The sequence below is a fragment of the Mastigoproctus giganteus genome, chromosome 12 (assembly GCF_048544385.1).
Source record: "Mastigoproctus giganteus isolate SK-2022 chromosome 12, ASM4854438v1, whole genome shotgun sequence".
Taxonomy (NCBI): domain Eukaryota; kingdom Metazoa; phylum Arthropoda; class Arachnida; order Uropygi; family Thelyphonidae; genus Mastigoproctus; species Mastigoproctus giganteus.
This window is the reverse complement of record NC_143586.1, coordinates 42495431-42510333: the sequence shown is the minus strand read 5'-3', so window position 1 is coordinate 42510333 and position 14903 is coordinate 42495431. Positions and strand designations below refer to the sequence as shown.

Here is a 14903-nt window from a genome sequence, read left to right as displayed (position 1 = left end):
TTTACCTCTCATCCATATGCGATTTTTAACTAATGCAACAGAGGATGCTATGCTATTTTCAACCGCATGCCTGCTCATCTCTTATGAAGCACTATGTTACAGCTTTCTTAAATTGGATCCCCAAAAATAAAGAAATAATTCACCAATTGAACTCATCATTTGTGTATGTACCCATGAGTATGGTCAAGTCGCCTTTTTGAAGCCAGTTTTCTCTAATTGACTTTTAACTAAAGGATGTTTTACTGGATCTCAACAAACAATAGAAGAATGGAATTAAAATCTTAGAGGTCATGATTATTGCCCTTACATGGATGACTCCTCCACTTGGACATCAGCTTCACTTCTGGAAAATTTCGCCAAAATATTAAAAGGTAAATATTTACGTACCTCTAAAAATATTAATAAAGTTCCTGAATTTAAGTGACGAAATGAAACATATAATTAATTTTAGATTGATAAAATGTACATGGCAGAGTTTCTTAATTTCTGGAAACCAGATTTTGAGCTAAAAAAAATCTTGCACTGGTCTTAACGAACTTGCCTCCCTTCTTGGTTTAAATTTTGTTTTGTGTTATTTTATTTACTATTCTATATTGAGAATATCCCCCAGTGGATTCCTATACTCTCTATTCAAAAAATTATAAACTTTTATTCAATATCTGGTAGGGCCACCTTTTGTCCGAATTAGAGTCCATACATATCGTAGCATAGATTTCACTACGCGTCTGAGAGGATCTAGTTCTATATTTGACGATTCTTCCATCAGGATATCTGTCAGCTGCAATGTCCTCTATGGTCAGTAGAGAACTGCTAAGCCGAACTGCCTTTTCCAAAATATCCTATACAATCTCAGTTAGATTCAGATCTGAGAATTAGGCAATCAAGGTTGGAAATCTTCAGAATGTTTCTCGGACCATTCAGACACAATTTTTGCACGGTGGACGATTTAGTTATCATCTTGAAAGAATCCACCGCAATCGGGGTAAAAATTAAGCATAGCAGGATGAAGTTGTCCCGATACGGCAGAAAGAAGGTTATTCATCGAAGGTAACACGACATTCTGACAATAATGAGCGGACCCGGTCCGTACCAACCGCTTGAGTGATGAATACGAGACAGTCTGAATGCATGGCTTCATCAGGTTCACGCCACATTTTCAACTTACTGTTGGTGCAAAAGAGTGTAAATCGAGACTCATCAGGGGGAGATGATCTTTTACCACAGTTCAATTCTTGACGGCACCACTCTAGTCGAATCTTTTGATTTTTTTCAGAAGGATGTGGCCACACCACGACCAAATTCCTGATTATTCAACTGCCGCCGCGTAGCTCGGTTGGAAATGGGGTCTTTCTTTGCCTAAATTGAATTTTTCAATAATTTTCTGGACTTTCTATTTGACGTACAATTCGCTCTAAATTCCTATGGTCTCGTTCTTAGTGTGCCGAATTTCTACCACATTTCTTCCTTTTAAAGCTGCATTCTCCGTTCATTGTAATTTTGAGATGGTCAGTTTCGATACTCCAGTGATTCCCTTTGTTTTTCTCAGTGGTCTCTTCTGCTAAACGTGCTCCAACTGAGGTAAAAGATATTATCTGGGAAGCCCAGGAAAGCGTGGAGTGTTTAAGCGATACCAAGAAACTTGTGATTATACCATATGCCAAATTACATTTGCATGTCCTGCGTTTAATTATCTCTTGAGACCAACTGCAAAATGTTTCTAATTTTTTGGAGATTATACACTCACTAGCCAAAAAAATAGAAATAGAGCTGAAAAATAGAAAACTGGTATCTAATAGTGCTTCTATTAACGGGCGTGTCTGTTAATAGATGCACTATTAGAACTTCAATTGAATTTTTTGATGACCCTTCGCAATTAATATCTTTGACAATCACCATTATTAGATCCTTGTTTTAGCGTTAGAATTAATTATATGTAGATTATATACAGTATGTAAATTAAGGGGTTTTTAGTGTACGTGATTTGAACCTCATAAACATCTAGATTTAAAATGCATTCGCTTTAATGCAAGGAAGTTAGCAACTCAAATTCTGTGAGCGTCATCGAATATTTATGTCTAGCGTAACTGGCTGACTTACAGGAACCAGGCAAAAATCGATACCTGCTGAACTGCTTTTTATCGATTCTATTGTGTATGCGTGTGTGTGAGAGAGAGAGAGAGAAGAGAGAGAGAGAGAGAGAGAGAGAGAGAGAGAGAGAGAGAGCATTGTAGTACCTTTAATAACTTCAAAAGCAGCATATTTATGCTAAACTAGCGAAACTCAAACTTTTAAGAAGTTTTCATAACAGAAGAAAGAGATTTTTGTTTCTAGATGTTCTATTATGCAAAACTTTTTCTAAATGCATTATTTCAAAGATATTTTTATTCTAATAGTGTGAATGGAATCATATAGAGAACACAGAACCATTAATTATTCGTTTAAAGACCTACAAAATTAAACTTCACCTAATTAGAAATGTTTTGTTTGATAGAAAGCATTATCGAACTGCCATCACAAGGCAAGCAGATCTGTTTGGAAATAACTAACAACATAAAATCATTTTAACTAGTTAATAGCTATTACTTTTCTAATACATTGTCCTACCGGAATATTAGAGATTCTAGTGAGCAGCGAATTAATTATATTAATTGATGATCTTGGCATTGGTTCTATAAGAAGGTACGCAGATGTCCCGGGTTTTACTCAAATTCTGCTGTTTGACATACATTGGAAGCGCACTTTCTGATTGTGTTTTTCAAAATATTCCAGAGGTCTTTGATTGAATTCAAGTGAGAAGGGAAAGAGATAGTGAGGCCAAGAAAGATGATGTGTATATATTCTGGGTGCTCTATAAATCAGCCTTACTCTGTAAGCAATATCGCTGTCCTTACAGAGAAAACAATGCACTCTGGATCTGTTGTTTAGTGTAGCTTCCTTTACATCTCTGCTGCTGATGATAAACAGCTTAAAACGTCGTTCAGTCGGACCATATTACAAGTTCACTCTGCTCAAGCGACTACTGTTGCTTACTCGAAGGGGATATCTGTTCTGGTCTGATTTTAAAGACTTGCAAAAACCACAGTAGAGCTGTGTGGGTAAATCCATTTTGCTCCCGATGTGTGATGTTGTTTGATATGAGTACCTCCAGTACAGAATTGAAGATGGACACGATTTTATACAGTGTTGCCTTTTGAATTTTGCTTACATCAAGAAAAAGCAGTCACTCCGAATCGTGAGTAACCTTCCAGCTTGTTGCTTGGAGGTTATAGGTGTACGTCGTAATAAGTGATATTAACTAGAAATAAATCCGGACTGATATGAAACCTTTAAGGCAGCTACCATCGTAGACAGCGACGACCTCTTTTCGTGAACTCGCTGATAACACGGTGTTTTATTTAAATTCGACAGGAGGTAATCGTATATTGGACTCTCTTAGTCTGATAATATTCTGGTAAGACAACATATAACCAAATAATCGACTCACTCCTTATTTGTTAGACGTCTACCAAGTAACTGTCCTCTTCATTTTGTATCCAGAATACGTGCTACCTTTGAAGGAGAGAGATGGACAATGGATAGAGTGACAGAGAGCGACTTCTTGTTTCTATATCTTTACCGTGCACTCGACAGAAGCGCTGGTTTCTGGTCTCCATTTCCACATTTCTGCGACAACCAGAAATCAGTGTGGGAACAAGTGGACCAACAGAATCGTGCAACTTTATCGCTGAACAAGTTTGTAAGTATAGCCGTTTTCTGTTTATTTATTTTCTTTTCTGAAAATAGTATTTATTTTTTGAAAGAAATTCTTTTACAAACAAGGCTCTCTCGTATTGCTGTACCTCTCACTATCAATTGCTATATAACCCCGAAACAATTTTCACACTAAAGAGTTATTATAAAATCAAGCTCATTGTTAAAATTCTCTGCAGTAACATTCTCTGTTCTCTGCAATGATGTTACAGATCTATAAAATGTACGAGGTCAATTCAAGAAGTGTTCAGATGATGCTCATTGTTCTGAGTTCAGACAACAGAGCTGTTGTTGTCTCAACCTAGGCCATATTGCTCCGTGTATACTACCTGTAAATTTCGTATGTTCTGAAGTCGATTTTCTATTCGCTGGACGAAACACCCGAGTTTCCGGGAGAAAAAACCATGCTACCCTCGCCTGTGACAGACTAACTCAGCCACCTTGTGAGAAAGGCCCATAAAAATTCCGGGACTAGAACTCAGGTCTTTTCCAACCGGTGTGGGGAGGACGGCGACTCTACCAACTGTGCTACCCCACGAGGGCAATAATAGAGCTCACTTCGACAAAGCAATGTTTAGACGTATCAGCCTTCCCTCTACGCAGTAAACTTTTCAATCGTTTACGACAGTCTGTTTTTTTTCCAGCCGATAAGGAAGGCGTTTTCTTATATCGTCTATTGATGGACATAATTGGAAGTACGTTTTAGATTTTAACCGCTACCTGAAAATAAAATGCCAGATTGGCATCAAATTTTCAGTATTTGTTCTGTTAGTCCCTGGAAAAGGGTTTAGGATCAATTCCCATTCGACATTCTTCAGTTTCCTCACCTGCCCCTGCAGAAGCGCTATTAATTTCGGAAGAAATCAAGTTTTTCATCCAGCAAAACAGGAAAATCGACCAGAGAACAGACGTAATTTGTTTACATATACATGGGCATAAGTAAAGTTCTCTGGTGACCCTAATATGATAGCTTTTTAATCTAAATAAAGTATGTTTTGGGCCTTGTTCTGAAGGAAATTTTGAGATGACATTAAATTTTCAGCGCATATTTTGTTAGTCTTGTAGAGGATTTAGGTTGAATTTCGATTTCATAGTCGCCCTATAGAAACGCTGTGGTAAATCTGGACCAGCAGCTGAGATCCTTTTGAGGACTTCAGGATTTATTTAGAATGTTCTTCTGGACTTCTGTACCAAAATTCCTGTACCAAAATTCATGTCGACAGGTTAATCCATATTGTCTGCACCTGTGTCCCCCTTCCTGAAAAATAACTACACAAATCCGATCTCACAGCTATCCATCACGTAAACATCATTGTGTGATTTTCACTGATGATATTTCTTGTGTACAGTGTAAAAGTTTCTTTAACGTTCGATTTAATAATCGAACGTTAAAGAAATGTAAAGCAAAGAGTACACTTACGACTTATCTAACCATTTTCAAAAGGGTTTTTTATATATGGTGTTTTTTGCTAAAATGTATATTTGAATATTCAATTTTTAATTATGATCGTCTAATATGATCTTTAATACTTTTTTTTTTCAGATTTCAGTGGTTTATTTTGCGTCCCCCAGAAGAGCATTCCCTTATCAGCGATTACCTTTTATTATCCTTGGAGTTGTTTCCATAGCAGTAGTGCCTTTAGTGGCTTGTAGTTTGAAGAAAATAATGGTGCTACCTCCTTTGGGGACAGGTATAGAGTGAAATATTTTAAACCGATAGTTTTAAATAACAGAGGAAATGCATTTATTGTATTAATAATAAATCTCTATAACCTCATAATTTAAAATGTATATATTATTAATAGCTTTTTCGATATTCACATTTTAAATAGTTTTGCATATAAAATATATCTTGCCATTTCAACTTAATATTTTATTTTAATTATTTTTTATACCCTTTATAAATTTAAAGATTTTCATATATTTGGGTAATTAGGGCTAAGGTCTGCTGAAATATTTCATATATTTTAGTAGATCCTATCCTTATTATCGGTTTTTAATGAAGTTTTCTGTTCGTTTTATTTTTATCGCTTGATGGAGGAGAAGATTTGTGTGCATGAAAGCATTTATTAGTTCTAAACCTAGGTGAGTATATAATTCCAAAAGTTTCATAGATAAAAGTCCATAATTTTATTTTAGTTATTATTTTCGAAAGATGCAATTATGTATTTGCCCTCACCTAGAAATATTTTAGTTAAGGGTTTGATATTATACAGGGTGTCTCAAAAATAGACGGCATAACTTCAGGAATGAGTTCCTCATGTGTAGATAATAAAAATATTTTATATCAATATAATTCCAGTAATGCTTGGTTTCCGAGTTTTGAAGGTCTGTCTATGACACTTAGCTGTTCGCATCACCTTATAGTAATTGTTCAAAATGTCCACCTTCTGCCTAAACACAGGCCTCACATCGACGTCTCATGGAGTTTCGAAGACGATGCCAAATTCCTGGCATGTTTCGTATTATCTCACAACCTGCCACAATTCGATTGCAGAGAGTTTCCACATCAGCTACCGGAGTCGAATACACCAATGACTTTAAATGGCCCCCACAAGAAGAAATCTAGTGGGTTTAAATCAGTGAGCGTGGAGGCCGGGCAGTTGGTCCACCTCTACCTATACACCGACCAGAAACCTTCGATTCAGGTAATTGCGGGCTAGGTGGCTGAAATGTGCATGAAGTGTGCTTGTTGACGAATGATCAGTGGCGTGTGGCTTCCAAGAAATCAGGCACGTTGTTTTCCAGAAAGTTTCTGTACGCCTGCCCTGTGAGTTTGTTTGGAAGTACATGGGGCCCAAATAACTTATCACCAAAAACACCCGCCCAGATGTTGAGGCTGAACCGCTGTTGGTGATGTGATGGAAGAATTGCATGCGGGTTTTCCTCAGCCCATACATGCTGATTGTGAAAGTTTTGGATTCCGTCTCGTGTGAACTGTGCTTCATCTGTGAATATCACTAAGGCAGGAAAGTGAGGAGTTGTACCACACTGCTGCAAGAACCACTGGCAGAACATTACTCGCGCAGGGTAATCTGCTGGTGAAAAGGCCTGTACCCGTTTTACATGGTAAGGATACAGTTGGTGTTCTCGCAACACTCCAAATATTCGAACGTTGAACAGCCAGTTGCATTGCTATTCTGCGTGTGCTGATTTCAGGAGTGGCATGCACAACATCCAAAATCTCCTCCTCTACTTCAGGAGTCGTAGATCTTGGTCGTCCTCTGTCGGCAGCACGAGGTGTAAAAGTCCCATGTTCACAAAGGCGGCTATAGATACCTTCAAACGTTTTCCTGTGTGGACATCTTCGTTCTGGGAACCTTTCGTGGTACAAACGACGAGCCTCCAGAGCATTGCCGTCCGCCAAACCGTACATAAAGTGCATATCCGCTTGCTCCTGATTTGAGTACATGGTCGGAATGGAAAACCACCAGATTCTGCCAGTACCTTGTGATGAAGGAAATCACCTGCGGGAGATAAGACATTCCGGTTAATAACTCGGGAACCAAGCATTTCTGGAACTATGTAGATATAAAATATTTTTATTGTCTACATATGAAGAACTCATTCCTGAAGTTATGTCGTGTGTTTTTGAGACACCTTGTATATACACTCTGTGACATTGTAATTGCAGCAACTAGAAAGAATGATCGGAAGTGCATGCAATTTCTTGGTGTGGTCACCAAGAAATTGCATTGGCCAGCCAGGTCTACCGATTTCCTCCACCATCGAATACGTTTGGACCATGATTGGAGGCCATCTACAGAGCCACCTGCAGCCAGCACAGACACCCGATGTTTTGGTGGGAAATACCGTAGGGGGTTGGCTTTCGACATTTGCATGACTCAATTCTGAGACGCATCCCTCAATATAGCTCAATGTGTGCCTCAACTGTGGTGGATTTACATATTGATCTGGCCATTGTAATAATTTGTGCCATTAAATGTGTTCACACACACACATTAGCGTCTGCAACTTTTATCATGTGTTCGTTAACTCCTTGGCTATCATTACTCTAGGTATCCTCTCTATATTCCTGTTCCTTCAGGATGCTGCAATTTCAACGTCACATAATGCATAACTACTCATAAATTAATGTATGTTTATTTGTTTTTCTAGCTCCATCGGTTATTGAACTAGTGTCATAAATACAAAGAGAGGTGGGATGTTGAAAAAGATTGAAGTCCGAGTCCGACCCATTATACATTATAAAATTTCTTCTTTTGCTAGGCAGAGAAGCAAAAGAAATCCATGAGGAAATGAAAGCTATATACGGAGAGAATTGCTCATTATATGAGACTGTGAAAAATTGTAAAACACAGTTCAACTGTAGACGAAGCCAGTGTGAACGATGATCAAAGAGCAGGAAGACCTATCTCAGCCACAGAATCTGTCACTGTGGCTAAAGCGGACAGCTATGATTATGATTTTCTGTACATGTCTAAAGTGGCGACCTGATGGATTCCGAGATTATTGATGCCTCCTCAAAAGTTCCACATGAAAGAGTGTTCCACACAGTGGGTAAAATCTATACAAAAGTAGAGATTTCGTAACAAGGGCATTTACTTTTTTGTCCACAAGCTGTATTTGAAGCATCTTGTGGACAAAATGCAAAGATTGTCGAATAATACAGAATACTTTCCAGCTAATTCAATTGTATATAATTAAATATTTTATTATTAATTTTTTACATTTTTGTCCGTTTTTCAGTTTTCACTAATTTTCTTTCTGGATTATTTTTCAGATCTCATTAAATGCCATTGTTAAGCTGAACGCAAGAAAAAATGTCCATATCCTTGAATAATGAATATCCTTCCAGTATGTGTTGAATATCCTTCCAATAGAATGTCTCTAATTAAGCAAAAAGAACAGCGAGTTAAGTTCCAGAAAATGAAGCTTAGCTTAAGACTGAATATGATTTACAGATTGCCACTTCGCATCTTCAATATTTATTGAAAAAATCTTATTTCATATGCACATTATCTACTTTGGATAACATTGTACAGATAAAATAAGATTTATTGTCCTAATAACTCATATTCTCCTTAGAAATGACTGAACTATGCCTTCAGCAATGTACTTCAGTACAATTAATAACCCGAACTGTTTCCTATTAATAAGTGTGAAAAACCAGCTATGTGATTTCCTAAATGTTGCCAGCATTCCTTGATTTAGCCAGTGTTAGATGGTCATTGGATAAACAGAGTACTTTAGATAAGATTAGACATAAAATCTGAAGTATTTGATACATTAGAGATAGAAATAGTCTTAGACACGTAAATCCTGCGATGATACATGCATATATACATAACCTACAACTTCAGTTATGGAACAGAATCCTTCTTGGCAGTTGCTTCACCAGGATTTTCTTCTTCAAAAGATTCACTGACGCACCTACCATTGTCCACACGAATGTATTCATTCGAAACGTCAAACAGTTCCTTTCCTGGCTAGGAAAATTGCTGCTCAGTCTACAGATTGATGAGCTGTCCAGTTTTAAATTATCTCATCGGCATATACGTGTCCTTCGGAATTTAAGCTGCTATATCGACGCCTTTCTGTCTTATCATCATAGGATGCATTGAATCTGAATCACATACCCTCATACAAAAACAAACTTATGACTGTCTCTACTAGTTAATATTACATCTTGAAAATTCCTAGTTCTTTAATATTAATTAAACTATGTGCAGATTTGTTAAGCTTTTTTTGTAAAGCGACTTTTGCGCATTAATGTTTTTTAAATTAATTACACTGTCAAACCATAATGTGTTCTTTATATAATTCTTATGAAAGAATATGTAAATATATTGCCCTTGTGTACGTCAACTGTTAGTACAAAATAAAAACTTTTTGAGTGCAGATGACTGTCAGTTATTTCTATACTGTGTTTGCTCTTGTAGCATATTGCTTTTTTTTTTTTTCGGTTAAAACATTCCAGAGTATATAAAAAAATTAAATGAAATATAGTTAAAAATTAAAGTTTAAAATGCTTTTAATAGTTAAATTAAATAACGTACATATACTTGTGTACATGTACGTTTATTTATTTAAACGGTTTAGGTTATTAAGGAAATAATGAGGGAAATATATTTTATATTTCAGTACAATTAAATTACATTTTTAAGTTATTTCATTATTTTTATTGTTTGTTATTTATTTTATTTTATTTTTTTATTATTATTTTTCGGCGATTTATAATTTAACAAATTATAAATCGCCGAAAATCACCGATGTTATGAGTAGCTTTATTTTATATTTTTATAATTTTAAAGGCCTTTTATTTTATTTATTTATTATTTTTTTTGTTGTTGTTGTTCCTTGTTTAAATAAAAAAATAAAAAAAATAGACAGATTATATACTAGGCATCCAATTCACTCTCGATCATAGTTCTCTTTCTCAACAGATGGCACCACGTGTCGCTAATGAAAAGTCATTCATTATTCAATGGCTTCGGTCTTTCGGTCGTGATATTTGTGACTTCATAATAAACTCTGGCTGATCTGAAATTACAGAGGTTTTCCACACCCATAATGGACATAATAATATTTCTGTTTTAAAAAGTTTGTTTCTTAATATACACCAACTATAATGAACAAGATTTATCTTTCCATCATTCATGATTACTATTGATATCAACAATGACTACATTCAGAATACAGCTTAAAATAATTAATGTTGTGCATTAACCAATGGTTAAGTCTATTAGTATCCTAATAAGATGCATATGCAAACCACCTCTTTCGATTATATTCATAGAGAACTCACACAGAACCTTTGAGAGCATTATAAGTGCTAGAGAAAACAGGAAAAGGAAGACTCAATTAATCTGATTAGCTAATGTGGAAGTAGGCAATGATTTATCATTGAACATGCAAGTAACAGAGGAAATTAATGCCTGCTGTTCACACTTAATGGGGTTTAGTGTCAATAACCATAAAATCAAATGTTGATTAAACTCCTTATACTGAGAAAATAATTTCCCTTATTGGTTATTCGCACAATCATTGGTATTTTGTTTTATTACAATAGATATCTGAAACTCACTATTTCTTTTTAAATAATATTTTTCTTTCCATTTTTTTTTTTTTTTCATATATTAAGAGTTTGAAATTAATCAAGTTTTTACCAGAAGAGGGCGCTTATTTCCATTAAGCAATATTGATATTAATGTATAATAAAGATATGTTGATATCAAATTTTTCTTCTGATTTATTTCCGACATTACTTGAAATTATTTACTTACCGATAATTCTTAACTGTATTTTAAATTCAATTTCTTTGAGTAGAAAATTCTTATGGGGAAATGTTTTATTAATTTAATTATTATCTGCCATATTTTTATTTTTACCAGAAGAGGGCGTTTATTTACAATAAGCGAAATTGATATTAATATATAAGAAAATGATATGGTGATATCATTTTTGTCTGATTTAATTCAGACATTACTCGAAATTATTTGCTTACAGATAATTCTTAACTGTGTTTTAAATTCAATTTCTTTCGATAGAAAATTCTTAGGGCGAAAAATTTTATATTTTATTATACCGTAACAATGAATTTGTATTATATTTTATTCAGCAGTCTGCAGAAAATATTTATTTATTCTGAGAATAAGCATCATTCCATAACAAATGGTTTCTGAAACCTAATGATTAACCTTATTTATTTTGGCTCATATAATCATCTAATAGTGTTTCCCAGAAGTAGAATTATTGTTAATTTGGTAATTTTCAACAAAGGAAATCCTCTTAAATGAACAAATGATCAATAAAAAACATACTAGTTTAAGTAAAAATAATATGTGATGTGATCTTCAGTCAACTAAGGATCCCTGTGATCAAGTGAATTTGTCAGTATTTGGAAAAGGCGGAATTCAAATCCTGTAAATGATGCAAGGAACTTGTTAAGGGCATTACAAGCCATGCTGGGTGGTTAAAGGTGACATTTGTTGTCCAAGTTCTTAGTGTCAGTCCTACCCCTCCCAACTCTTCTCCCAGGAGTTCTTTAAGAATGTCCTGGTGGGTTGCAATGCATCATAATGGATTAGAAGCGCATCGTTTTGTTATGACCAATATGACCAATCAGGTCACTGATTTTGGGTCTTCACTAAAAAGGGTTAATTAAAAGTAAAGGGTTGAGAAACTAATCAGACAACTTAACAACTTACAAAAGTTTTTTTTTTTTGATAGATTATTCCGTTGTAACAATTTAGGAGAGTTCTCAATAAAATATCTTAATACTCCAGTAAAGACAAAACGAAGGTTCTTAAGACTTTTATCGGAATCACAACTTTCTTAAAGTGTTATGAATATCTTTTGGGAGAAAAAAAAAGAAACAAAGATATTATATGCCTCTACTAATTCAATTTAAAAAAAGCGATATTTTTAATTCGTTAGAAGTCTGTTACCTGATTAGATCATTCTGTTCTGTATTTTCTGTTATGCTCCATTTCAGATATAATTTCTGTTTGTGGTTTGATTCTGGGTTACTTTGTATTTCACAAACATTTGAAAAATGACAGATAAACGTGAAGACGTATTCTTCTGTCTTGAAAACGAAAGTGATCACACTGATACTATTGACTGAATACGAATTGAGAATATTTAAGCCGTTTTATGATTAAATAATCCATCAGATTTTCATGAATGGCCTTTACTTTTACCTGTATTTTATATTTCTATTATCAATAAGACGACTTTTGATACATCCTGTACATTATACAATATTACGAATACAACGAGAGGAGAAAATCTTTGATTGAACTTGATTTTGCAATATGTTTTCAAATAGCTTATTATCATTGGTACGCTGTTTTCTATATTCAAATTCTTACGCCACCACAAAAATGCTGACCCACTGTTAACTGAGCGCTGTTGTATTGTCTGCCTTCACAATGAATTTGTAAACGGTCGGTTGGTGCACTATTTAATTGTGCGTAAATATTTTGATTTCAATTAGTTTTTTTCTTCCTTAAATCAATTGTTATATTATTTTTTTATGACAAAATGGAGAAGCGGTATTGTGAATCAATAAATAAAGATATATTTTTAAAAAATGAGAACATAAACCAACTTCATTAATTTGTCTCCCTTTTAGATTCCCAGTTATTTGAGTTCTGTACACTGTTTAGCGTGGTAAAATATAGTGCATGACAAATTTCAATGAATTAACATAAGATTTTACAGCCATGAACTTTTTATAACAAACTTTATACCTGTAGATATTTAAAGCTTTCGTTTGCTCAGGAAAAGGAAATATCTTTCTCAATTCCTCTTTGAACATCCCATCTACAAATAATTATCCAACGCACGTTTCCTTCCCTGTCACGCTGTGAGTCAGAGCCATCCTATATAGGAAAGCCTGCAGCTTCAAGAGACCTCGCACGTGAGGGGGCCCCATGTTTGTGAGGGAAAAGGACTAAAAAAAAATTAATATTGTGTTCATTATTTTCATTCTAGTGCGAGTTTTGTTTGAACTTTTTCGGCGCCGTCTGTGAGTCATTGCAGAAAACAAGGTTTATGACTATGACATATAGAATTTGTCTATTTGTATATCTTAAGAGGACAACTGCTCTTTCATTTAACTATCTTTTATTTCGTGGTTGGCCTCCTTTTAATTATCTTAGTTTTAGTAAAACCAGTTTTACTAGTTTTTTCCCCAAATATGACGGCTTTTCCCTACCCCTTTCAGGTAGCGTGTTCGAGTCGTTGCTTTGGGGTACTTGTGCGCGTGTTTATTAAGACTACTATCACTACCAGGTCTGGATTTGAGATTTGAACAAAATGATGCAGGGTGAAGTTTATTACCCCAAAGAAATACGCAATTTTGTAAAATCTGGAGCAAGGTATCCAAACAATTTCGCACTTTAATAAAAGTGCTCTGAATCAGTATTGAAAACCTCTCTTCTAATTGCAAATTTTAATTTTACTGAATTCAAAGGTTGTGTTTTTAAACACTGTCTTTCAAAAAGTTCCATAGACAAAAGTTTCATGGATTTCAATAAGGAATTCGCTAAAGCCATTTAACATTAAAACTCCCGCTTTGCTGAAATATGGTTTCATCAAGGGCTCCTCATTCAGCTCATATCTTTCCCCATTTATTGTAAAAGCTCGGAATTTCTCAGACAGGACCGGAACGTCGTTCCAGTTTGTCACAAGCAGTAATGGCATGTACCTACTTGGTTACTAAAAATAAGATAATGCATTAGCTAGAGTTCCAATCCGTAAAAATTTCCATTTTGATCTCTGATTGTAACAGTTTTGAGTACTCTATTAACTTCTTTATGAAAAAGGTATGTTTATTTATTCATCATTGTAATAGAGCCAAACCAAATATAAAATTATCATGAAAATCTATTCGCTGGAAGTCGAGTTATTACATGAGGTTATTTGTTCGAATTTAATGAAGTTTGGAATAAGTCAACAAATCCTTTTAAAAGGCTCAAATATAAACTTCACGAAAATCTGCCCCCTGGGAGTCAAGTTGTGACATTCTGACGGACGGACATGGTGAAGACAATAACCCTATTATGCATGTATGCTAACGCGCCTAATAATGAAAGGCTAATACTCTCAGTCTCAGGATGACAAAATTATGACAGAACACACATTGCCTTGAACGCCAGTGTCTATCATTGTCTGTGTCGCGACAAAATATAAGGGAACCTGTCATATACTAATATTCCCTTTATGTGGACATTTAGCAAGTTATATAAATTGGGAAAAAAAAGGGGGGGGATAAAAAGTATTCAGATGTTTCAATCTTATTGGGTGGAAAAGTAATGTTAAAAATCCTAAGTAAATGAACTAATTTGTCCTTGCTCTCGTTTTCAGACTGTCTGTATTTCACAGTGTACTGTATTTCATAGTAATTCAAAATCATGTTATTTAAGTGAACAAGTGAAGCAAATCCTATGCATGTTTCTACTTGATTTGACTTGTGTAATAATGGGATCTTCTTATGAGTAGCTGGTTGCAAACGTCTTCTGAAGTCATGAAATTTCTTTTGGAAGATTTTCATGGACAAAAGGAAAGGTGTTGGTAGGTACAGTGTTAGTCGATCTGAAATCAGATGGCTGCGATTTGTAAACGGCTGTTCTTTTTACTTATGTTCAAAGTCACCTTACTGGATTTCTGGAGACTTGCTTTTT

At 34.9% G+C, this 14903-nt stretch overlaps 1 protein-coding gene across 1 annotated transcript; it reads left to right on the top strand.

The window, feature by feature from the left end:
* The first annotated feature begins 6 nt into the window (after window positions 1-6).
* LOC150076958 (uncharacterized) lies at window positions 7-9373 on the top strand. Its single transcript, XM_090386037.1, has 4 exons — window positions 7-371; window positions 3538-3736; window positions 5294-5441; window positions 8495-9373. The coding sequence occupies exons 2-4, from the start codon at window positions 3572-3574 to the stop codon at window positions 8515-8517; spliced, it is 336 nt and encodes a 111-aa protein (XP_090242163.1). The 5' UTR covers window positions 7-371; window positions 3538-3571; the 3' UTR covers window positions 8518-9373.
* The last annotated feature ends 5530 nt before the right edge of the window (window positions 9374-14903 follow it).